The sequence below is a fragment of the Verticillium nonalfalfae genome (genome assembly GCF_003724135.2).
Source record: "Verticillium nonalfalfae strain VnAa140/NRRL 66861 chromosome Unknown scaffold_30, whole genome shotgun sequence".
NCBI lineage: Eukaryota > Fungi > Ascomycota > Sordariomycetes > Glomerellales > Plectosphaerellaceae > Verticillium > Verticillium nonalfalfae.
Window position 1 is genome coordinate 116,702 of NW_021167255.1, and position 22,421 is coordinate 139,122.

At 55.3% G+C, this 22,421-nt stretch overlaps 10 protein-coding genes across 10 annotated transcripts; 4 read left to right on the forward strand and 6 right to left on the reverse strand.

Annotated features, from left to right (window-relative positions):
• Nucleotides 1–655: 655 nt before the first annotated feature.
• Nucleotides 656–2,437, forward strand: D7B24_005128 (uncharacterized protein; the record flags this gene model as incomplete). The annotated part of the gene is made up of 1 exon (XM_028639287.1): nt 656–2,437. The coding sequence occupies one exon, from the start codon at nt 656–658 to the stop codon at nt 2,435–2,437; it is 1,782 nt and encodes a 593-aa protein (XP_028496329.1).
• A 640-nt stretch (nt 2,438–3,077) lies between these two features.
• D7B24_005129 (uncharacterized protein) lies at nt 3,078–4,079 on the forward strand (the record flags this gene model as incomplete). Its single annotated transcript, XM_028639288.1, has 2 exons — nt 3,078–3,271; nt 3,311–4,079. 2 exons carry the CDS (start codon nt 3,078–3,080, stop codon nt 4,077–4,079), a joined length of 963 nt encoding a protein of 320 aa, XP_028496330.1.
• Nucleotides 4,080–4,370: 291 nt separating this feature from the next.
• On the reverse strand, nt 4,371–5,697 carry D7B24_005130 (uncharacterized protein; the record flags this gene model as incomplete). Its single annotated transcript, XM_028639289.1, has 4 exons — nt 4,371–4,400; nt 4,457–5,290; nt 5,379–5,501; nt 5,653–5,697. The coding sequence occupies 4 exons, from the start codon at nt 5,695–5,697 to the stop codon at nt 4,371–4,373; spliced, it is 1,032 nt and encodes a 343-aa protein (XP_028496331.1).
• A 993-nt stretch (nt 5,698–6,690) lies between these two features.
• Nucleotides 6,691–9,048, reverse strand: ASN1 (asparagine synthetase; the record flags this gene model as incomplete). The annotated part of the gene is made up of 9 exons (XM_028639290.1): nt 6,691–6,730; nt 6,809–7,197; nt 7,279–8,289; nt 8,360–8,508; nt 8,584–8,619; nt 8,672–8,698; nt 8,758–8,783; nt 8,842–8,892; nt 9,023–9,048. The coding sequence occupies 9 exons, from the start codon at nt 9,046–9,048 to the stop codon at nt 6,691–6,693; spliced, it is 1,755 nt and encodes a 584-aa protein (XP_028496332.1).
• Nucleotides 9,049–11,635: 2,587 nt separating this feature from the next.
• On the reverse strand, nt 11,636–12,293 carry UBC9 (E2 SUMO-conjugating protein ubc9; the record flags this gene model as incomplete). The annotated part of the gene is made up of 4 exons (XM_028639291.1): nt 11,636–11,889; nt 11,958–11,981; nt 12,044–12,204; nt 12,259–12,293. 4 exons carry the CDS (start codon nt 12,291–12,293, stop codon nt 11,636–11,638), a joined length of 474 nt encoding a protein of 157 aa, XP_028496333.1.
• A 905-nt stretch (nt 12,294–13,198) lies between these two features.
• Nucleotides 13,199–14,414, forward strand: PEX19 (Peroxisome chaperone and import receptor; the record flags this gene model as incomplete). Its single annotated transcript, XM_028639292.1, has 4 exons — nt 13,199–13,391; nt 13,445–13,671; nt 13,704–14,264; nt 14,316–14,414. 4 exons carry the CDS (start codon nt 13,199–13,201, stop codon nt 14,412–14,414), a joined length of 1,080 nt encoding a protein of 359 aa, XP_028496334.1.
• Nucleotides 14,415–14,620: 206 nt separating this feature from the next.
• D7B24_005134 (uncharacterized protein) lies at nt 14,621–15,444 on the reverse strand (the record flags this gene model as incomplete). The annotated part of the gene is made up of 2 exons (XM_028639293.1): nt 14,621–14,989; nt 15,085–15,444. The coding sequence occupies 2 exons, from the start codon at nt 15,442–15,444 to the stop codon at nt 14,621–14,623; spliced, it is 729 nt and encodes a 242-aa protein (XP_028496335.1).
• Nucleotides 15,445–15,798: 354 nt separating this feature from the next.
• On the reverse strand, nt 15,799–17,596 carry D7B24_005135 (uncharacterized protein; the record flags this gene model as incomplete). Its single annotated transcript, XM_028639294.1, has 3 exons — nt 15,799–16,266; nt 16,505–16,922; nt 17,349–17,596. The coding sequence occupies 3 exons, from the start codon at nt 17,594–17,596 to the stop codon at nt 15,799–15,801; spliced, it is 1,134 nt and encodes a 377-aa protein (XP_028496336.1).
• Nucleotides 17,597–18,132: 536 nt separating this feature from the next.
• D7B24_005136 (uncharacterized protein) lies at nt 18,133–20,087 on the forward strand (the record flags this gene model as incomplete). The annotated part of the gene is made up of 3 exons (XM_028639295.1): nt 18,133–18,464; nt 18,520–18,670; nt 18,732–20,087. The coding sequence occupies 3 exons, from the start codon at nt 18,133–18,135 to the stop codon at nt 20,085–20,087; spliced, it is 1,839 nt and encodes a 612-aa protein (XP_028496337.1).
• A 362-nt stretch (nt 20,088–20,449) lies between these two features.
• RAD52 (DNA repair protein rad52) lies at nt 20,450–22,076 on the reverse strand (the record flags this gene model as incomplete). Its single annotated transcript, XM_028639296.1, has 2 exons — nt 20,450–22,016; nt 22,069–22,076. The coding sequence occupies 2 exons, from the start codon at nt 22,074–22,076 to the stop codon at nt 20,450–20,452; spliced, it is 1,575 nt and encodes a 524-aa protein (XP_028496338.1).
• Between the last annotated feature and the right edge of the window lie 345 nt (nt 22,077–22,421).

Here is a 22,421-nt window from a genome sequence, read left to right on the forward strand (position 1 = left end):
TGGTACCAGGCGTCATCTCGGTGCGCGGCGGCTCGTCGGATAGTTTGACTGGCAGGTGTCTGATAGATCGCCGGACTGTCAAACAAAGGATCGCCAAGTGCCGTGCGTCGCAATGTTATTACCCAGTACAGGCCCACACATGTGGCTGGCTTGCTTCGTGTTCGTCACTAGAGTCATGCATTCAGTGGTGCTCAGACAAACTGCGCTGAGTGGAACCAGATGTGTCTTGTCTGGCTTCCCCATGCGCTTCGGTGCAGGTTATAGGCCAGGGGTTGCTGTTGAACAGCGGGTAGGCTTGCGAAAGCTTGTGAAGCTTCAGTGGACTTAGCCTCGTGTTCCCCCACTGCCCCCCCCCCGTCAGCCCTCCCCCCCTCCACCCCCTGAGCACTGACGATCCGCCTGCCCCTAGGCACCGCCTAAAATACCTCCCTGGCAAGAGGCACACAGGATTCGGAAGGTAACGGTCAGACACTGTCTCTCTTGACAATGAAATCCATCCAGCGCACGGTGAGACACCAACGTCACCTGTCGTTCCTGCAACCCTCTAAGCTTTCTTCACCTGCCGCACGCAAGGCGCCTGTCATCACGTCCAGCAAGACATGAGCATCGCGATGCTCATTTTGCTTGCGCCCACGTTTTCAACACAGCCGCCATAATGATCACTCTTCGTCGGTCGTCGCGACGGCCAATCCTCCTATGTATCTCGCTCATCCTGCTTCTCTTCTGGCACTTTGGCCTACCACCCAGTGTAAGGAGGCAGCCAAAACCCATACCCGATACGCAAGGCGTGCTATACCGCCGGTCTAGCTTTGATTGGGCCAACCTGCGGCGTCAGTATCCTCGCGACAAGCTGCTCCGTTTGCCCAAAGGCGACCCCATCACGTTTCCCAGGGTCCAGCGCGACCCTAGCCAGTCCAGCAGTCCCGCCACGGCTGTCGAGGTCATCCAATCGAGGCGCAATGCCGTTCTCAACGCCTTCCGGAGGAGCTGGGCGAGTTATCAAAAACACGCCTGGACCTGGGATGAGCTGATGCCCGTCTCCGGACAGGGCAAGAATCCCTTTGGTGGTTTCGCTGCCAGCATCGTCGACAGCCTCGACACCCTCTGGATCATGGGTTTGCGCCGAGAATTCGACCAGGCGGTGCAGGCGGTGGCCCTCATCGACTGGGACAACACGACCATGACCTCGATCAACATGTTCGAGACGACCATTCGCCATCTGGGCGGCCTGCTCTCCGCCTACGACCTCAGCAGCGAGCCCGTGCTTCTGGCGAAAGCCACGGAGCTGGGCGATATGCTCTACGCTGGTTTTGATACCGAGAACGGCATGCCTCCGTTTTGGTTCAAGTTCTCCGCAGCCAAGTACGGCCACCAGGTCGGAGGTGATCGCGATTCGTCCGCCTCTGGATGCTCAATGTCCATGGAGTTCACTCGTCTGTCCCAGATCACGGGCGACCCCAAGTACTATGACGCCACGGAGCGTGTCAAGCAATTTCTCCGCGACACCCAGCAGGACACGCTGATTCCCGGCATGTGGCCTGCCTTTCTCAACTATCGAAAGATGCTGGCCACCGATACCCACTTCACCATAGGGGGCCAGGCCGACTCGCTGTACGAGTACCTGCCCAAAATGCACGCTCTCCTGGGAGGCCGTGATCCGCAGTACGCCAAGATGGCCGAAGAGGCGTTGGACACCGTCTCCAAAAACCTCGTCTTTAGACCTTTGATTCCCGATAATGCCGATATTCTTTTTATTGGTGACACCAACGCCCACAAGACGCGGGCCAACGAGCATGTCCCGGAGATGCAGCACTTGTCATGTTTCGCCGGCGGCATGTACGCCCTGGCCTCGCGCCTGCTCAACCGGCCAGATTACATGTCGATCGCCGAGAAGATAACACGCGGCTGCGTGTGGTCCTACAAAGCCTTCCCCACGGGTCTCATGGCCGAGATCAGCTCTCACATCTCCTGCGCCCAGCTCACCACGCCACCCAATACCGACCTTCAAGCCGCCTGTGAGTGGTCCGAAAAGGCGTGGAAGCTCCAGACGTTCAGCCGTGGCGTCCAGGACACGATGCCTATGGGCTTTCGCTCGGTTCGCGACCCGCATTACCTCCTGCGCCCCGAGGCCATCGAGAGCGTGTTCTACATGTGGCGTATCACGGGCGCCGTGGAGTGGCGCGACGCCGCCTGGGACATGTTCCAGGCCATCGTCAACGCCACGGAAACGAAGCTGGCGTACTCGGCCATTCGGACTGTCATTGTTCCCAAGGGCGGCGAAACGGAGAAGACCGATTCGATGGAGAGCTTCTGGTTCTCGGAGACTCTGAAGTACTTTTATCTCATTTTCTCCGATGACGACGTTTTGAGCTTGGATGAATGGGTGCTGAACACTGAGGCGCATCCGTTCAAAAGGCCACGCCCCGGATCTGCGTGAGGGTTGACACTGGCTCGTGCATTGAGCAATAGTTTTACGAAGAGCATGGTGAACATGGTGAGCTTATAGAAGGAAAAGGAGGATATACCCCGTTCTTGTCGCTCAGAGCGAATAACCCAAGGGGTCCGATTAGCGTTGGCTGAGGTCATTGCTTGAGTATCATGTATAACAACAGCATTCATGTCCCGAATTAGGGTGAAATGGAGGATGTGATGCAGTGATGTGGCAGCAGCGTGGTGGCTATCTGGTCGCACGGGGCTCAGGGATGCAGTCCGGCCAGATCACAAACATGGAGATCATGCTTCAGAAGTTGACGTCTCTAGTCTATGGGCAACTTTACAACTCAGCAACAGTTCTATCAGTCTCTTTACGGCCTGTGATTTGTGACGGTGTCTCCAAAGCAATCAGGACAAGACCGTATCAACAGCACGCATAACGGTATAACCCTGATTGATGCATGTTTCCGATCTATGGGCGGCCACCTAAGAAGGCCTGGCCTCCGATAAGCGCATATCAGATCGATTTCGTCACCGATCTGTCAGAGAGCTCCGAGGCGACCTGTTTCCGACATTCGTCAGCTTCGCACATGTTCCCTCTCGTGTTGATCCCCTACAAGAGACGTCGGCATGCGTGATGAGGGATGCGACGATACTACAACCCCATCCGAGCGGCGGCCTCTCTCATCCGTTCAGATGCACGCCTACCTCCGAGATCACAGTTCCGCGCCTTCACAACCACACGTGCCCTCCATCGCAGCCATGACGGCGCAGGCGCCCAGGACCACTACGCCACGCTCAAGGTAGCACCCAATGCTTCGCCCTCTGAGATCAAAAAGTGAGTGCTCTTCCCTGGCACTCGGTACTCGATCCCTAGACCGCCCTCACGCGACAACACGCAACTAAGTCTCGTCCCACCTCCTCCCAGATCCTTCTATGCCCTCTCCAAAGCCCACCACCCCGACCACAACCCGAACGACCCAACGGCGACGACCAAATTCCACGCCATCTCCGAAGCCTACGCGACGCTCGGCACGCCCGCCAAGCGCGCCGTCTACGACCGCGACCACGCCCGCCACAACCACCACGCCCACGCGCACCACGGGCACGGGCACGGCGGCGCCCAGCCCCGCGGCTCCTATCGCTCGGCCGGCGGCCGCCCGGCCTCGGGCCTCTCGCGCCGGCGATCCGCCTTTCGCGGCCCGCCACCGAGCTTCTACCGCAGCGGCGGCTGGGGCGCGCAGTCGGAGAAGCGGCAGGCGGCGCACGACGACAGCACGGGCGGCACGGGCGCGACGCCCCACGGCACGCGACCGCCGCCGCCGCCTGGTGCCGGCAGGCCGAGCGAGGCGGGAATGGGGCCGGGACAGGACCCTTACGGACACAGGCGGGAGGCGCAGGTCTCGCACTTTGACCGCGAGGGCCACACGCGCACGCAGAGCGCGCAGGACAGTCGGAGGCGCACGCGTATGGAGGGGCAGGGCGTCATGCCGAGTGGGTCGGGTGACTCGGCTGTCGGCTTGTTCTTTGCCATCAGCGGCATCTTGTTCCTGACGTTTTTCCTGCCGTACGTCTTCTTTGGAGGCTTGACGCAGGGCCGTCGGCGGAAGAAGGACGTTGAGAAGTCGAAGAGCAAGGCAGCGTAGAAGAAAGCCACCCATAAGACACATCAGTTATTAGACATTGACATCTCGCGATAATACAAAACATCACATTTCATACAAATTGCTCCACATGATGCGAACGTTATTGTTGGGTGGTACGAGACGGGATGACCGCCTTCGTGAGGTTCAATTACTCTCAGGAGAACTAGTCTACATCGAAACAAGCATCCGCCCGAGCGGAAGAGAGGTGTTGATAACAACGGATGAATGGAGATCGGTATGACCTAATTGGACCACGCTATCCGGGGAGGCAGGGAGGGGATGGGGAGATGCTTAACCCTCGAAGGTGAAGCTGGCACCGAGCTGTGGCATGTTAGCATGTTATTGGCGTTTGCGCAGGACACAACATAATGACCAACCTTGTGGGTAGCCTGGTCAAGCTTCTGGGTATCAAAAGAGGCGCCGAGGCCGAGGGTGACACCAGGGCGGAGGAGGACGTTGTAGGCGAGAGCGGCAACACCACGGTCGTTGACCTTGACCTTGGCGAAGGAGACGGGGTCGATGCGGTACTTGGAGGCAACCTCAAGGCCGACGTTGTTGCCGGTCTTGGAGTTCCAGGTGGCCTTGGCACCGGCTTCGACCTGGCTGTTGACCTTGTGGTAGTAAGAGGCAGCGAAGATGCTGAGGTTGTCGGTGGCGGTGATGGCAGCGGTGTAGGCAGGGGCGGTGAAGCCGACGGCGGCGGAGTAGCCGGTGATGGCGGCCTTGTTGACGTCGTAACCGGCGGAGGCACCGGCGAGGAAACCCTCGTGGCCGACGACGGCGTCAATGTTGGCGGTGGGGCCCTTCAGGAGGTCGAAGAAGGCACGGCCGTGGACGTTGGGCTGCTTGAAGTGCAGGTTGAACTTGGCGCCCTTGGCCTGGGTGGCGGGGAGGAAGGAGAAGACACCCTCGGCCTTGAGGCCCTTGGCAAGGGTGTCAGCGAGCTCGACCTTGGTGTCAAGGGCGTTGGCGGTGTTCCAGGTCTGGGTCAGGGTGAGGCCTGTACGGTGATAGAACATTAGCAGCTGTGCGAATCCGGGGGCGATGCATGCGCCGAATTGGATCGGTGTTCCGTAGCCGAAGCCGTAGATCCGAGCCACTTGGAGATCTAGGCGTCGAATACGGTGAACGCCTGTTGTTCCTTTCGGCGGCTTCTTTTTTCGGGGTGGTTTTGCTGTACCGGAAGCCTTCTCGGAGTATTTGCCCTCAATCTGTGTGATGGTGGTGGTCAGCCGATGATCGTGCCATGATTTTCGTGGTTGCCTCGGGAATTATGGAGACAGGGAGAGCGCAACTCACAGCGCCAGCGGTGGCCTTCTCGTGAGAAGTCTTGCCGGTGACCTTGAAAGCAACGTTGTTGGGGGTGTTGCTCTTGACCTCGAGGGTGGCGGCAGAGAGGTGGTAGAAATCCTTGTTGAGGAGCTACACCGAGGTGGTTAGCTGTTGGCATCGAGCTGATGATGGCGAGCAAGCTCTGGAAAGGGTGCATGCGGCGCGCACGGGTGGGATCAAACGAATCCCACCCAGATGCGCGAAGCTTCCCGAACCGTCAGGCTAGGCATGCGAGACGTACATCGTTGCTCGCCTTGGCGATGTCGGCAAAGTTGGGGACAGACATGATGAAGGCGGAGGAGAGCAAGAGCTTCGGGATGAAAGGTATGATGAGGATGTGAGGTTCTCGTGGGGAATGGGAATGCGATGATGGTTGTCCTTTTCAGGAGGAGAGCCGAAGGAGTCGATCTAGGGGATTGGGGGAACGACTCAGGAAAATTGTTTGGGACGTGTCGATTGGCTGACGGGCAATCCCGGCTGAACTCGGTCCGGGATATGTGACCAAGAGAAACAGCTATGCCAGAACGAGACGTGTGTAGCTCCACGTGGGGGGTGGCAGCGGATGGTTGATTGGTGACTTGGAAGCTTGGGTGCAGGTGATGCAATGCGAAGGGTCGATGAGTCCTCCCAAGTAACAATGTTGGGGATCTACCCTGTGGCAGGCTTGCGTTGATGCAAATGCGCTTTGGGGCCTGAGAACGAAGGATTTGGAAAGCCAGCCTGTATCTAGTGCCTGGTGGTGCAAGTCGGCCGGGAAGTGGAAGAGTGATGCACGTAGGCAGCAGGCGACACGGGCACGGGGCCTCGAAACGTTACCGTGTCAGTTGGCAGCAGCGTCCACCTGCCTCCTTCACCATTTGTTCCAAATCTGCAAGACCAATGCACTCTTCGTGCCTGGTCTGACCTGCCAGGAACACCTCCTGCCACCAGGACCCCTGCCTACCCTGTCACCTGTCGCTCTTGCATCAAGCATCATTAAAGTCAGGGTGTCACTGAACCTGACCCCACACCATCAACGTCCTTGCGAGCGTCACACAAGGGAGCAAGCTTGTCATCACCACCTCGCGCCAGTCAGATTCATCCAGGTCATTCTATCAACCAAGGTATCTAGGCCGCCGGTCTTCGTATTTTCGTCCAAACCCACAAAGATCTTTGGCGGCACAAGCGCCTCTAAAAGCCTGAAACCCCGATGCAAAATCTACCCCTCCAGCCTGCTACCTAGGTAAGGTACCTTGGCTGGGGTCTACCCCTCCTCGCCCTCCGCCCCAAAATTGCACGCTCATGCAGTCTCGTACTTTTGCTCGTGGATGGCAATGGCTCTGTCATGCAACGCGTTAGTACAGTGGTCCTTCTTATGCATCATTTTTGCTCCTCGCCGCAGACTTGTTGAGACTCACCTTCCGCTGGGGTCGGTCTGCTTGGACCAGGTAGGGGTCCACCTCACGACCGTCGACGCGCACGACGCGGGGAAGTGCTCGTCGAACATGGTGCGGTACCAGTACGCCTCCTTGGAGTCGGGAATATCGTTGCCCCACTCGGGCTTGGGGTTCTTCATCATCTCGTCCGTCACGTGCTTCTCGGCGTTGTCCTTGAGCGCGTCGATCCACCCGTATCCAACACCATCGGAGAACTGCTCCTTCTGCCTCCAGAGAATCTTCTCGGGCAGGTAAGGCTCCGCGCTGGGGTCGTCCGAGGTGTCAAACGCCTTGCGGACAATGTACTTCTCGAGCCTCTCCTTGGTGATCATCTTCTCCTGAGGGTCGATGTTCATGGCAACCTCAAGGAACTGCGTCACATATCAGCATGTACTCATTCAGTGTATCGTCAGAAACGGGAGGAGGAGGAAATCCCGCTGAGGCCTACTCACCTCCTTGTCCAGGAAGGGCACGCGAGCCTCCAGACCCCACGCCGACGTCGACTTGTTGGCGCGCAGGCAGTCAGAAAGGTGCAGGTTCTTGACGCGGCGAACCGTCTCCTCGTGGAGCGCCTTCTTGTCCGGGGCGCCGTGGAAGTAAAGGTAACCGCCAAACTCCTCGTCGCTGCCCTCACCACTGAGCACCATCTTGATACCCATGGCCTTGATCTTGCGCGACAGCAGGTACATGGGGGTAGAGGCGCGGATAGTGGTGACGTCGTACGACTCGAGGTGGTAGATGACATCGGAGAGGGCGTTGAGGCCGTCCTCAATGGTGAAGGTCATAACATGGTGCTTGGTGCCAAGGAACTTGGCCACCTCGAGGGCGGCCTTGTTGTCGGGCGAGCCGGGGAGACCGATGGAGAAGGAGTTGAGTTGAGGAAGGTAGGTGACAGTCGACAGCTCATCCTCGTCGTCGATACCAACGAGACCCTCGCCCACGTCGGGGTTCTCAGACTTGGCAGCCTCAGCCTTGGCGGCGGCTCTGTTGCTGGCCTCCAGCGCCAGCTTCTGCAGGCGCAGGTTCTCCCTCTGGGCAATCGAAGCCACGAGACTGGAGTCGAGGCCACCGGACAGCAGAACACCGTAGGGGACCTCGGCCATGAGTCGTTTCCTAACAGACTTCTCGAGGGTCTCGCGCAGGAGCTTGAGGTCGAGAGGCTTCTCAGGAACGCGCTCGCCATCCCACCAGGTGGGCTCAAAGTATCTTGTCGTCTTGCCGGTCTTGGAGTCGTAAATGTGTCCAGGAGGGAAGGCCTCGATCTTGTCGCAGACGGGGTGCAGGGACTTCAGCTCAGAGGCGAAGTACACAGTCTCGGGCTGCTTGGAGTTCCAGCCCTGGTAGAAGGTGGTGATGCCGATGGGGTCACGGGCGGCAACTGTCCGGTCCTGCTCCTTGTCGTAGAGGACAAACGAGAACATGCCGTCGAGGTGCTTCGGCGCGTCGAGGCCATACTCCATATACTGTTCCCAGTCAGATTAGACATGTCTGGTCCCGACGCCTGGGAAGCAGGGATGCGTGCGCATGACTCACCAGCGGGATAATAACCTCGCAGTCCGAGGTGGTCTTGAAGTGGTATGAGTGCTTGAGGTGCTTGCGGATGAGGCGGTGGTTGTAGATCTCGCCGTTGACAGCAAGGACAATGTTCTCGTCGGTGCTCGTCAGGGGCTGGGCGCCGGACTCTATTGTTCACGTTTAGCCCTTGGACGGATTCATGGAGAAGAGTTGCGACGCGCACGCCGCCCATGTCGACTCACCGACGCCGACAATGCAGAGACGCTCATGGCACAGGACTGGTCACGATTGTCAGCAATTTTTCCCGCCGGGGCTCGGCAACAAGCTTACTCGTGTTGTTGGCGATGATGCTTCCACCTGTCACATGGTCAGTCAAGATGCTCGAGGATTTCCACTCTTTAGTAGCCAAATCTTACTCCAATCGGGGCCACGGTGCCTGACACTGCGAGGGAAAGAGTCAATTGAACGTCGCGAGAAGGGGATAACGGAGGGTCACATACGCCTTGGCAAGCTTCAAGGCTGTGGGCTTGAATTTCTCAACGTCGGGGTGACTGGAGGTGGGAGTCAGAGTCAGCTCGATTGTGGTGGTTGTGGATGGCGGGGTCCTCGATTGCCCCTCGATTCCGCAGCCGGCACATGCGCCGCCGCGTGGTGCAGCGCAGGAGCGCAGGAAAGACTCACCGGTGGCACGCAAAGATACCGCACATGATGGCGACTGTGTGGGAAAAAAGAGCTACGGTCGAGGGTATCTCTGGTAAAGAAGCAAGCAGGAGTTGGGGATGGGGAGAAGTGTGTGTCTGGTGGCTCAGTAGGCCCAAACTTTTTTATTTCCAGGAGGCGAGGCGCGACTAAAAGGTGGGATGGGCTTGGGCGAGAGGTTATGACTCTTCCTCCTCGTTCCAATGGACGCCGCCCCGAGCCAGCCCGTTTTTCTGCGACCGTGTTCTCCATTGTGAATGCCAATGCCAGAATCACACTAGGCTCGACCTCGTTTTGCCTTGCCCACTTCACCTCATTCCCTGGTCGGTGAAGGCTCTCAAACAGGCACCTTTTCTTCTTCTGCCTGCTGATAACTGCCCGCGATTGTCCAGGGGGCGCAAAGGTCATCCCCAACCAAGTTTAGTTGGTGAAGCTCCCCGATCTCGGCCGTCGCATTCATTGGCCACGTCGTTGAATTTCCCTCGCTACCTGCTCCGTATTACCTAAAACGGCCTACGATAAGGGACCAGCCCGCCGGTGTCACCTGTGCCGAGGCCACCCTTGAGTTCGATTGGAGTCTGGCTACCAGGACCCCAGATGCATCCGAGCAGCGCTGCTTGTAGACTGGATCCCTGAGTCTAGTGCTGTGGTGTGAATTGTATGACTCCAACTGATAACTCTCGCAGCATTGCCTCTGGTACACTGTACAGGACGAGAAACCTCTGTCAGACGGTGCTGATTTGATGGACGTTGCTGGGCGCCGTCTCCTGGCCGCCGGACAGCAGTGCAGGGTTTCCGGCATGGCCTATTCTTTCACAGTCCATATTCCAATAGCTGGCTGCTGGGGCCATCTACGCTGCCTTGGTCTCATCCGTGGGCATTCAAGGTCACCCGCAACAATTTCAACGAGCACTTGACGAACGTCCGCACAATCAAGGCAACAATGGTAGACGTGTCAGAAACCTTCATAGCTTCCATTTCGCGAACTCTCTTCTCAGCTCAGGTTACCTGTGTCCTCTGGGGTCACTGTCTTCTCAATGTCCACGGCGTACCCTCCATTGTCAGTGTGAGTGATCTTGATTGTACGTGGGATTTTCAGATCATCGGCTGAAAACCACCAGTCAATTGACTTTGTCGTTCCAAACGACAGCGCAGGGACTGCAGAGCAGACTCTAGCTCGGTCGGACGACCTGGTGCATTGTTCAAACCCGGAGGTCTGCCACACAAGCTCCAAAGACAGGAGGACACCGCCCCCAGTAATTCATTTCCATATCAGAACTTCCGATATCACGGTAGGAATTTATCTACAGTCCGACACTCTTTGGTTCATGCCACCACTTCGAGAGTCTCTACCATCTCCGTCGATACTCGAGCCCCACTCGTCATACATACTTGCGTCCGATCAGCAAAGCCTTCCGCCGTGGCGACCAGGTCGGGGTTCCGGGTTCTTCAAGTCGGGTGAAGATCCAATTATCGTACCAAAGTCTCATATTCTACTTGAAGCCTTTCTACGTCTGTACGCCCGGGACGCGGGGCAACGCATTGGTGGATTTGCCCTACCCATGATTGGATACATGGAAATGTACGTTGACGACGATGGATTCTTGGATGCAGGACTGCTTCCAGAGCCACTGCAGAAGTTCTACAGAGAATTGCGAGAGGGAAAGAAGCCGGTTCGTCAATGGATGAAGGAGTTGAAGGCGGCCCTTGGGGTCCCTTTCCAGGATTCTGAGGACGACAGCGACTGAACCTTGTTGTCTGATGCGTCACTGCAGAATTACGCCTGGATACTCATATCGCAAGACAAGGTCTTGCGAAAGCTTCCCTCTAGCCCTGGGCCAGTGTGATGGACAGAAGAGATTTTCGTTAGATTACCAGTCCACGGAAGCAGTCCGCCATTTCAAAGATACAAATCGACTACCAGTCTTCAGGCACTTCGAGGTTTGTGTTTTTTTGCGGTCTACCTGTATCGTACCTGGGCCTGCACTGAGAGAATCCAATCTGAGTATCCTACTCAAGAAAGATTTGAGCAAGAGCAATAAGAACGCTGACCCCGGTTAGTGCGTCATGCTCGTCAAGCTAAGACCCAGAACATGACATCGGTTCAGACTGGCGCCTCGAGACGACAGAAACCCTTGGTGACTTCGGCTTGGCATTCTGAAGAGCAGGGTGCGAGAATGACTTAACGCCTTCAGATGACATCGACGAAACAGCACGCTCACAGCTGGCGGAAAAGATGAAGCTCGTTCACAGTGGAGTTGGAGTCGCATGCAAACATCTTTAACCGCTTGGCTCTTGCAGCCTGTATTATATGACGTCTCTACTCGCCGAGAGGCGACAATTAAACAAATGTGGCGTTATCATCATCACGACGCAGGTTATCAGAATGTATTGCCACTCTGGTAGCAATGTCTGTATTGGCCGACTCAGGCTGCCGTTCCGCCCTGTAGCAGCAATCTCTGGATGCCCCAAGCAACGTAAAGCAAAGTCAACCCGATATTCCCTCCAACTCCGTTCCCTATGGCATGATGATCGTATCAACGTTCGTAGTCGTCGCCCCAGTGTCACTCCAACTTCCTCCAGAGACGATCCCGATCAGGGAGCTGGGTTCTCCCTGACAACCCTCCGGATTCTCTTCTCGTATTCACTCTTGTCCTTCTTGAAGAGACTATACGCCTCAGCCTGGGCTGGCGATTCCGGGTTGGGAGTATTCAGCAGCTCCTGGATGCCGAGTAGGATCTGCTTAACAGTGATCGCGGGCTTCCAAGCCTCCTCCTCGTTGAGAATCGATAAACAAACAGTTCCGGAGGGGTAGACGTTGGGGTGGAAAAGCGGAGGAACGAACTTGCCTGTGATATCATGTCAGTCGAAGCACGAAAACACTGAAAGCACCTGCTATGTAACTGAGGGGACCTACACTTCGGCGGTTTCGTAGGGTACTCTGGAGAGATGACGGTCAGCATAATCCGTGGCAAACAAGTCACCCATCGGGAAGCAACGCACCATCAGGGAACGTGATGGTCAGCTTGAATAGACCCTTCTCCCACATTGTCTTCTCTTTTCCGGGGATACCGCAGTCCCACACCTTCAGATCAAGCGTGCCATTTGGTGTGCGAGCTGGCCTTGCGTAGAAGCCGAAGGGGTGGTCCTTTCGCCACGCCTTTCTGTACACGCGTCAGCAGGCTGTCAAGTCGGTAAACTAGTCTGTAGAAACATACCTCTCCTCCTGGAGCCTGTTCTGGCAAAGCGCCATCTCGTGCTAGTTACTGGGATTCTCTCGGCAAAAGTCTGACGCGGTTCGCGATCAGGATCCCTTGACAGCCTGGTCTGGCGCAAGCGTACGTGGTCGTCGGATTATGAAGAAATGGCGCTCAAGCTTTGCGTCAAGAGAGAGGAAGACAAAGCAAGTCTTCAACAATCAGAGATCCGAAAGCCTGGAGGTTTGATGGCGGGTGGTGCGCTTTGCCAGTCGCAAGGCGGCAACTGTGAGAGTCAACGGCAAATGGCGGGCAGCGGCAGGCGGTGTGTTGACTTAGGTATCTAAATTCTGGCAGAAAATGCTCTTATCGCCGAGAGCTGCTCCTCTAGTTTGATAAGCAGGAGTCTGTACCCAACTGATGACAGTCTCAACAATTGGAGCTGTACGAGAGGAAGTCTACAATATATGTTGGTACCTACTGGCAGCAGCAATCGATCCATATATAATTACAGAGACCGTGCCTGCACAAGATATCCTGGCGGCACGAGCAGCCAGCAGTATTCGCCAGGTGTTTGTACATTGTGGTGCGAAGCATCTAGAGCGCTGCCAACACTTTACCAGTTGTTCCAGCCGTCAGGTGCTGGGAGAGCGGGGTCACTGCCCCGCCCCCACCAAGCTGGATGAGGTGCACTGAGAACTAGGTGCTGCACCAATATGGACCACTTTCTCTCACCTCGGCTTGCGCTTTCATATGCTGCGGCTTCTTTCGGTTCCAGACACCGAATTCCACTGGCCAAGTTCACCTTCAACAAACCTCACTCGCGTTTATGACAGGGCCTCGTCATTAATCCGCATCCATCGCTTGTTTTTGCTGGCCGCTTTATTCTTCAGTCACCGGAACTTGCGCGCGCCTTCCACACATTTCGTACACTGTCATCTGGCGTCCTTTCTGCCCTCACATGCTTGTCGTGAAAACCGGCACCAAAAATCATATTTACAAGCGCGGTCACGGCAAGATGAGCGATACCGGTGCTGCCAAGGCACCTGACGTGGAAGCAAAGTCTGCTGCTGCTACAGTTGAGGACAAGAGGCCTGAGCTTCCTGTGGAGGATGTCCCTGATCCGGATGAGGATGACCTCGATGATCTGGATGGTATGACACCAAAAAGTTTGTTAAATGTGAGATCAGAGACTCACGGACTCCAGATATGCTCGAAGAATTCTCCAAAAAGCCTGCTGGACAAAGCACCTCTGGGCCGGCATCTGGGCCAGCGCCCGGGGCCGAGAAAGCTGGAGGCAACTCCGGCCCTGACACATCGGACAAGTCCCTAGAAGACATGTTTGGTGATGAAGAATTTGCGAAACAGCTACAGGCCGGCATGTCTGATCTCCTAGGTGAGCTAGAGAAGAACGCAAGTCTCCCGATTCTCGGTGTGGCCTGAAACTCTTGCTAAAGTGCTCACAGCCGGAGATGCAAACTCAGTTTGATGATATGTTCAAGTCGATGGCCGCCGCGACCGCCCAGGATGCCACAAGTGAAGGAGCGCGACCTGGCTCTTCGTCTGGACCTGCGCAACCAGGCGCTTCGGCGGACGCTCAAGCTGCGGACGCCTCATTCCAGGAAACCATTCGACGAACGATGGAGCGAATGCAGGCCTCTGGTGATTCGGCGACGGCGGCGGCAGCTGACTCGCCTTCAGACGACTTCCTCGCCGAGCTCATGAAGCAGATGGGCGAAGGCGGAGGTCCCGATGGCGCCGGTGGTGAAGAGGATTTCTCCAAAATGCTAATGGGCATGATGGAGCAGCTGACGAACAAAGAAATCCTGTACGAGCCGATGAAGGAACTTCATGACAAGTTCCCGGGATGGATGGAGAAGAACAAGGACAAGACACCGGCGGAGGATCTCAAGCGCTACCAGGAACAACAGGTGATCGTCAAAGAGATCGTGGCCAAGTTTGAGCAGCCCACGTATTCGGACTCGACTCCTGCGGATCGGGAGTACATTGTTCAGAGAATGCAGAAGGTCAGTGGTGCCTCTGATGAACGCAGTTCTTCGTCACTGACAAAGCTACAGATGCAAGACGCAGGTTCGCCGCCGTCAGATCTGGTAGGGGATATGGCATCAGCCCAGGAGGCTTTCGGAGCACCGGACGAGAGCTGCAACCCTCAATAAAAGGGTAATTACACTTCAACATTGACATATGTACCCGATGACGAAAATGAGGATGCACGACCAGAGTGCCTCAAAGTACGTTTTCGCATCATTTCCTGAACTCCATGCCAGACATCTCCGGTTTCCTCCCCCAAACGCCGAATAAATGGTATCCCGTTACGCCCAACCCAAAGACCATGACCAAATCAACGAGAACTTCGCGTGTATCACGACATATCCATCTGCTCTGAGAAGTCCTGCTGTGATACCAGGTCCATGAAGATTGCATCGTAGTCTTCATCATCGGACATGCTGTGAGCGTCTGCGCTGGAGGTCGAGGCAGCCCGTTGATCGATGGTGGGTTCGTGGTACGCCATGACAAGCGCATCCAATTCGCTCTGTTCTTGCATAGCCATTTCGTCGACCATCATATCATCGATGTTTTCGGGTGGCTGCTGGATTTCTGACGCTGCTTCCTCTTGCAACAGCAGCTCAGCCGCGTGCTCGATGTCCGCTTCAGAGAACACGGCATCGCTCTCGAGTCGCTTTGCGAGAACGAGCTCCCGCATCTGCTTATCCCAGCTTGATTTGAGAAGCTGCGCGCCATCAATTAGCCTCTATTCATCCAAGGCATCCAAGGCAAGGCCGAGGTCGCAGGTTGGCCGCAATAGGCGAATGGGGGTGGACTTACAATTCCTTCCATGTCCCTTCGCTCGTAATTACGCTCATCAGCACGCTGGCGGACGTTCTGTAAGAACAGCTTTCGCCTGCTCTCTTGAGCTTCTTCACGACGACGGACTGCTGGATTCGGCTTGGTCTGTCGCGACGCGTATTTGAACTTGGAGGATGATGCTTGAATTGGCGACGATTGTGTTTGACGGTTCGAAAAGTCCAGAGTAGTACGTCTTGTCGGTGAAGCGGGGGAGGTCGCACGAATGGGAGAAGAGGAGAGAGGCGAGGAGATGGAAGGTCGATGGCTATGGGTCCACGGCATGTTGTTGGTAGCGTCAAATGCTGTTGGGAAGAACGGGGTCTGGGCGAGAGAAAACATAATATACTGAGCAGAGTGACTTTCTCGGATACTCGGGTGAGGCGAGGGCAGAATGCAGAAGGCAGAGAATAAGGTGTCGATGTCGTTGTTGTGGAGGAGCAAGTGGCCGCCGTACCCAGGCAGGTAGATAACCACTTTAGAAACGCCACCCTGAGTCGCGGTCCGACGCGGCGCGTCAAGACGTGGGGCATCCAAGACACGCCGAGATGCACATAATGAAGTACTTCCATAATATGGATATATGCATATCACCATTCCAACAGCGACATGAACGCAACCTCTATCATTTACTGCAAACTGAGCTGTCCTTGCGCAAGCTGCTTGTTGAGCTCCGAGCGGCGAGGTCACGCATTATTAGATCTTATCGACACCCCAGGCTCCCAGGACGCTTGCCCCTTCTGTAGAGACCTTTTGACCTTCCAGCTTGTTCACCCTCTTCACCAGAAGCCCCACGCAGACAGGGCCACCGATTGTGCAGAGTACGATAGCCCATGTGATGACCAAGAACAGTTCTGGCGGTTGCCCTTCATGAGGCTGTCGCCCAAGCACACCGTTGCTCTCTGCTAGTGCCGAGATCAAGAAGCCAATCTCACCCCTCGCCACCATAGCGAAAGCCATGATGCAAGCAGGATACAATGACACAGGCATCTTCGGATCCGGGCTGGCGTTATGCGGAAGCGCGGGAACAGGCTGCGATGCTGGATTCATTGACTCCAAGGGCACATCCTCAGTACGATCCTGCGGGGGACAGGATGCCGCCTCTGCCTTCCGAGCCAGAGGTGTTCCCTCACAGAGAGCTACAGGGCTGAGCTTTGTATTCCTCTGTTGACCAACAATTGATAGTCTTCGGAAAACTTGCAGCAAACCCTGTAGCGGACTCATGTATGAGATGAGCCAAAGTCCGCAGGCTAATTTGCCCACAACCATGAGTAATGAGTAGACTACTCCGCGCCAGACGATAGGTCCAGAGAACATTTTACTGACAGGAATCGAAAAGCCAATGGAAGCCTGGTAGGTGAGCGTTAAGGATAGCACTCTTGGGAAGAGTTTGAGAACTTGCGAAGAATAACGGTTTCAGGATCTGATTGACAGCCTTCTCGAAGAACCTTTGATAGACAATCATTCCTGAACTCGAGGACGAACCTTGAGCTCGATCGGCAGAAGCACCTTCGGCATCACTTCGTGGTTGGTTCTCATTCGCAGTAACCCTACCTTGGCTGACAATAGACGGACGAGATGCTTGGCGAGCAGCCGGGTGGGGAACTTCAGAATCCCACCAGCTGATTGATGCTCCGGCGATGTAGGCAGCAAAGAGCCCGGACGTACCAGCATAAGTTCCTCCGACGACTAATGCAAGAAGGATCGTCGTGTGGAGAACAAATGCTGTCTTTAGGGAAATAGAGAGGCGGTCCAAGCGACCACCTCGGTATCTTTCTCTTGCCAGATTGACCTGCAAGGTAAGCGGCAGAACGACATATCTGCAGATTAATGGGCTTGCAATAGCAAATGCGAGTGACACACAGACGGGCCGTATGACATTGACTATGTCGAAAGATGGGCTCCCAAGATTTGAGATGATTTGAACCATGATTAAACCGACAACATCGTCCATCATGGCTGCGGATGTTAATACAACCCCAAGACGCGTGGAAGAAAGTCCACTTGTTCCCAAGATGGTGAAAGTGGTTCCTAGACTTGTCGAACACAATGCGGCACCAGCTGCGAATACCTGCAATGATGATGTGCCCATCATGGGCAGAAGGAAGAATGACAGCCCCATGGGAACAGCAATGCCAGTGGCTGCAACTCCCACTGACAAGAATAAATTGGCTTTTAAAGATTTGAATGAGGTTGCAAGCCCTCCTGAATCGAGTCAGCGATATTCGCGAACCCTGCTGACAAACTCCCCACCTTCGTAGACAATCAACAAGAGCCCAATGTAGCCAAGCTGCATAGCAGCATTCTCGAGGTCTCTCTCTAGCCATTGGAATCCAGGCGTGCCCCAGGCGATACCGAGAAGAACCTGGCCAACGAGGCCGCAGTAAACGATACGGTCCAGCGCATAATTGATTATGTTAAGGAGAAGCAAGAAACTGCAAAGGGTCACGATGGTCGTGATGTATGGTTCGTGGTAGGCGAGTGAAGATTTCATGTTGACAACTGGACATGACTTGAACGCTGTAAGACTGGAAGCTCCATCAAATGAGAAAAACTATATGGAATAGGCGTGCTGGCTTGATCACGTTGGCAGTATGTGTAAGAAATGGCGATTAGAGATGTTTGGGATTGTAGAGTTAATATACATGGTGGAACAGCGCCCCTCGAAATCCGCTTGTGAGCATGGCTGGTTCATGGTGGAGGCCAAGCTGCCAAGAATGGATGCGGGTCAAAACGGAACCCCCCTGAACAGGTAGAAAACGGATAGCCAACCGGAGTGGGGCCTCGGGACGGTTCGATCAGCGCTGTAGCGAAGGCGTTAGGACAATCTGATGATGAAGACAGAGAAAAAACTGCTGATGATCGCCACTAATAACAGCTCGTCACATGTGTCGACATCACCAGCTCTAGCCTCCACCACACGCTCGTGCTCCGTGCATCTTTGGGACACAACACCCTACATATGATAATGCTCCCAGCCGCTTCCACTCTTCTCAATCAGAGCATTGGTGGCAACAGGACGACCTCCCAATGAAAGCCTCATTCTCCGCCTTTTCACTCCCACTGCGCCGGCTCAACACGCGACCATGGACGCCAGGGTGGACTTGCGCCACCTGCCGCACCCAATTGAGCCGGCCTAAGTCGCCTCAGACCATCACCTTCCGAGCAAAGTATTCCTCGAGGGCTTGGACAAATGGGAGACCAAATACTCGCAATGGCCGAAAGGGTGTTCTCCTTCTCGCCTCGACAGGTGGCGCTGCAACAGCCGGCGTGCTAGCCTTTACCGACGATATCAAGTACGGATACGATGCTGCAGAGCGAGCTGGGCGAGTCGCGGCAGCGCTTGCTGTCTGCATTAACGAGTACGATGCCTATCGCAGGGATGAGACGGAATCTGTTGCGCTGACAGTGTCATAGTTACCGCACAACCTTGAACCAACGAGACTCCGAATCTGATGAAGACATCCGTTCGAAACTGTTGAGCGACTGTCATACAAGATGTGCCAGAAGGACTCTCAAGGTCCTAGAGAAGAATGGAGGCATCTTCATCAAATTAGGCCAACATTTGGTACGTTGTCAAATCAGCACGTAGCATACCCTCGTTCAACACGCTGATTTTTGGATTGTAGAGCGCAATGAACTATCTTCTCCCGACAGAGTGGACGACTACCTTTATCCCGCTCCAAGACAAATGCCCCGTCTCGTCGTACGAATCAATCGAAAATATGTTCCGCAAGGATACTGGCCAAGGGATTCTCGACTTCTTCAGCGAGTTTTCTCTCGAGCCAATCGGCGCTGCGTCACTGGCTCAAGTACACACCGCAACAATCAAGGAGACTGGGCAGCACGTAGCTGTCAAGGTTCAGCACCCGGAGCTTGCCCAGTGGGCGCTTCTTGACCTGGCTTTGACCAGGTTTACTTTCTCGATGCTGAAGCGCTTCTTTCCCGAATACGATCTAGAGTGGCTCTCCTCCGAGATGGACGTATCCTTACCGAAGGAACTAGACTTCACAGAAGAGGCGGAGAACGCTAGGCGCACTCAGCAGCACTTTGCCCGTCTCCCAGAGCACCCTCTTGTGGTCCCTGATGTCCTCTGGGCCAAGCAGCGCATCCTTGTCATGGCACGCGAATCCGGCCACCGCCTAGACGACCTCGAATACCTCGACGCCAATGGTATTGACCGTGATGAAGTCTCGGCGTGCCTGGCACGCGTCTTCAACGAGATGATTTTTGGCTCTGGCGCTCCTCTTCACTGCGATCCTCATGGCGGCAACCTCGCCATTCGCAAAAACGACGCGCGCGGTCGCCGCGTTGGCGGTCATAATTTTGACATCATTCTCTACGACCACGGGCTGTATCGCGAGATCCCTCGTGACCTGCAGCGCTCCTATGCTAAGATGTGGCTGGCCGTCATCGATGGCGACATGGACCGCATGCGCCGTTACGCGAAAGAGGTAGCCCACATCACTGACGAGCAGTTCCCGATCTTCGCGTCCGCAATCACGGGCCGCGACTTCGGCATTCTCTCCGGAAAGAACGCCAGCGATCAGGACGGCAAGGATGCGGGCGCCTCCATCTTGCAGACGCGCACCGCCGATGAGAAGAAGGAGATGGGGGATGCTCTTTCCGAGGGTCTGCTGGCCGACCTTGTCCAGCTCCTGGGTCAGGTTCCGCGCATCATCCTCCTCATCCTCAAGACAAACGATCTCACACGTGCCCTTGATGAGAACCTTCACACCCGCCAGGGTCCGATCCGCACATTCATGATCCTAGCACGCTACTGTACGCGCACCGTCTTCGAGGAGCAGGTCGAGGAGCTGAAGAAGCAGGGCTCTTTATTTTGGCCGCCAAACACCATTCGACTTGCTGCCGCCTGGGTCGGCTTTTTGCGCGTCGAGATCAAGCTGGAAGCGTTTGAGCTCTGGCTGAGTGTCAAGAGGGCCCTGGGGTGGAAGAATGCTGAATTTGCCGGCCCTGGTCTTTGACCAGTGTTGTAGCATGGTGCAGTATTTAGACATGTACATTCCCACATAGAAGCTAGAACACATTGTAATTACAGATACTACATGACTTTTTTTTTTAGAAGACGCCATACTCATGTGTACTGAGGTGGAGCAGGAAAGTAAAGAGTAGAAAAAGAATTACGATCATTCCATGGGATATACGAATCGAACAGGACCAAACTAGGAATGTATTCATCATCAAATGCCCCTTGTATGGCATGACCTCATAAGCCCATCCGAGCAGTCGGGTGACCGCCATAACTCCATACAACCAAGCACCAATATCAGCCGAACCTCATGATTTCTCCCGCAAGTTACAGACTCAGAATAAGCTCGACTTTGGGCTAAGATGTTCTCTGCCGCTTAGCAGCATCGACTGCAGCCATTTCACTACCACTGTTCACTGTAGGCCCGGTCTTGTTCACTACCTCAGCTAGCGGTGGCCTACCTGTCGCCCCTTCCTGGGGTACTGGTCTCTTGATCATAGTAGGGGCGCGATACGAGTTGCGATTGGCGAGGGGGCTAGCCGGGCCAGCGGGTGCTCCGATGCGTCTTGTTTGGCTGAGTTGCGGGTTTCCCATGCCACCTTGAGGTCCCGAGGTCGGTCTTTGTGGGGTGAAACCCGAAGCGTTCGAGATCCCACCACCCCCTGCAGCTCCCGACTGACTGGCTGCCGGAGGAACATGCTGCCCGTTCCGAGAAACAGGTTTGGAAGAGCTGTGGTCAATCCCAGGGGTCTTTCGGATCGAAGGGCTTTCGGCCTTTGGGTTGAATGCGTGTTGTCCTGGTGCAAGGGAAAGAGCGGCGTTTGGGTTGTTGCTGCTCAACTTGCTCTCAGGGATATCTTTGACGGCGCGAGCAGAGAAGAAGCCCACAGACTCGGGCGTCCCAGCCGCAGCGGCACTACCAGCGTTCGGTGGGGGCGTACCGTTATTAGCCCGTTGAATGTTCTGGGGAGCCGCAGGTGCTACTATGTTCGCAGGCGCTCGTGGTTGATTAGGGGGTACTGGTCTGTTTTGGTATGCTCCTTGAGGAGCCTGCCTCATATTTGACCCCTGAGTAGGGGTTTGCGGACCTCGCATGTTGCCCACATTGCCAGCTGAGACACTCCTGCCCATGGGCCTGGAAGGAGGTTGCATATTCTGGGCTGACTTGATGGCCTGGTTCGGCACGGTTGTCGATGGATTGTTTGCAGGTGGCAGCACAATTTCGTCAGGGTGACCCTCCTCATTAATAGCGAAGTCCATTTCGTCAAAGTCGGCATCCAAAAGGTCGTCGAGCGAGTCAGCCATCTCCTTCTTGATCAGGGACTCTTCCTTCTCCTTCTCCTCCTTCTTTGCAAAATCAGAATGCCGATGCAATTTGTTTTCATCGAACTTGGTGGGACCAGGCTTCAGCTTGGTGACCTTGGCCAGATAGTCCTTGTCGTAGATGCAATTGCCGAGGACGTTGCCAAAGTTTCTCAACGCCCTCTTCAACGCATCTGTAGTTCCCTCCTTCTTTGCTTTTTCGAAAGCGGCTGCCTTTCCTTTGCAGTTCTCAATATGCCCATACCCTATATCCTCATGGAAAGTACCATCCCTGAGCGTCACACGTACAATGACCGATAGACCCAGGCTGATCTTCAAAGTCTGTGGATGCTCGTCGACGAAATCAACCTGTATGTTCTGAATCCCCGAGGACCAGCCATTGAAGCCGAAAACCTCGTTTGCAAGGGCGATGCACTTTTCGGCGGCAATGTAGTGGACCTTTTGACCGGATGGACCAGCTCGCGCGGATATATACTCAGGCCCCAGCTGCTTCTCCAGTCGACTCTGCAATGTGGCAATTTGTTGAGCAGTATATTCGGTCATTCGTTTCTGCGGCTCCTCGAACGGGTTGGCGAGGTTGCCGCTGTGTTGATCGCCTGGACTGTGAAGAGGTCAGTGGTGCATTATAAACGCGTTTGGGTGGAATAACGCACGCAGGCATCTTCACTCTGTCGCGGATATGAAGCCTCTCATAAACAAAATAATAATAATGAGACTGGCAGACAACGCGTGAGTATCGATGAAGGAGATGAAGAAGCTCGAGGTCAGTTCGCTACCTAGCCGTGCTTTGGCTTTGTGGAGTGTGGGCTTCTGGGTGTTGTGGCACGCGTCTGGTTCCCGAGGCGAGTCACCACACGCGTCGAGTCCCCAGTGCCGAACGGGTGATCACGTGATATGATGATGGTTCTCCACCGACAGATCGGAACCCCACCTCATACTCAACGCTGGCTTACGAGTCATGACAGTGCATGAGTGCTGTACATGTGGCCGCCATCCTTTATTTTAG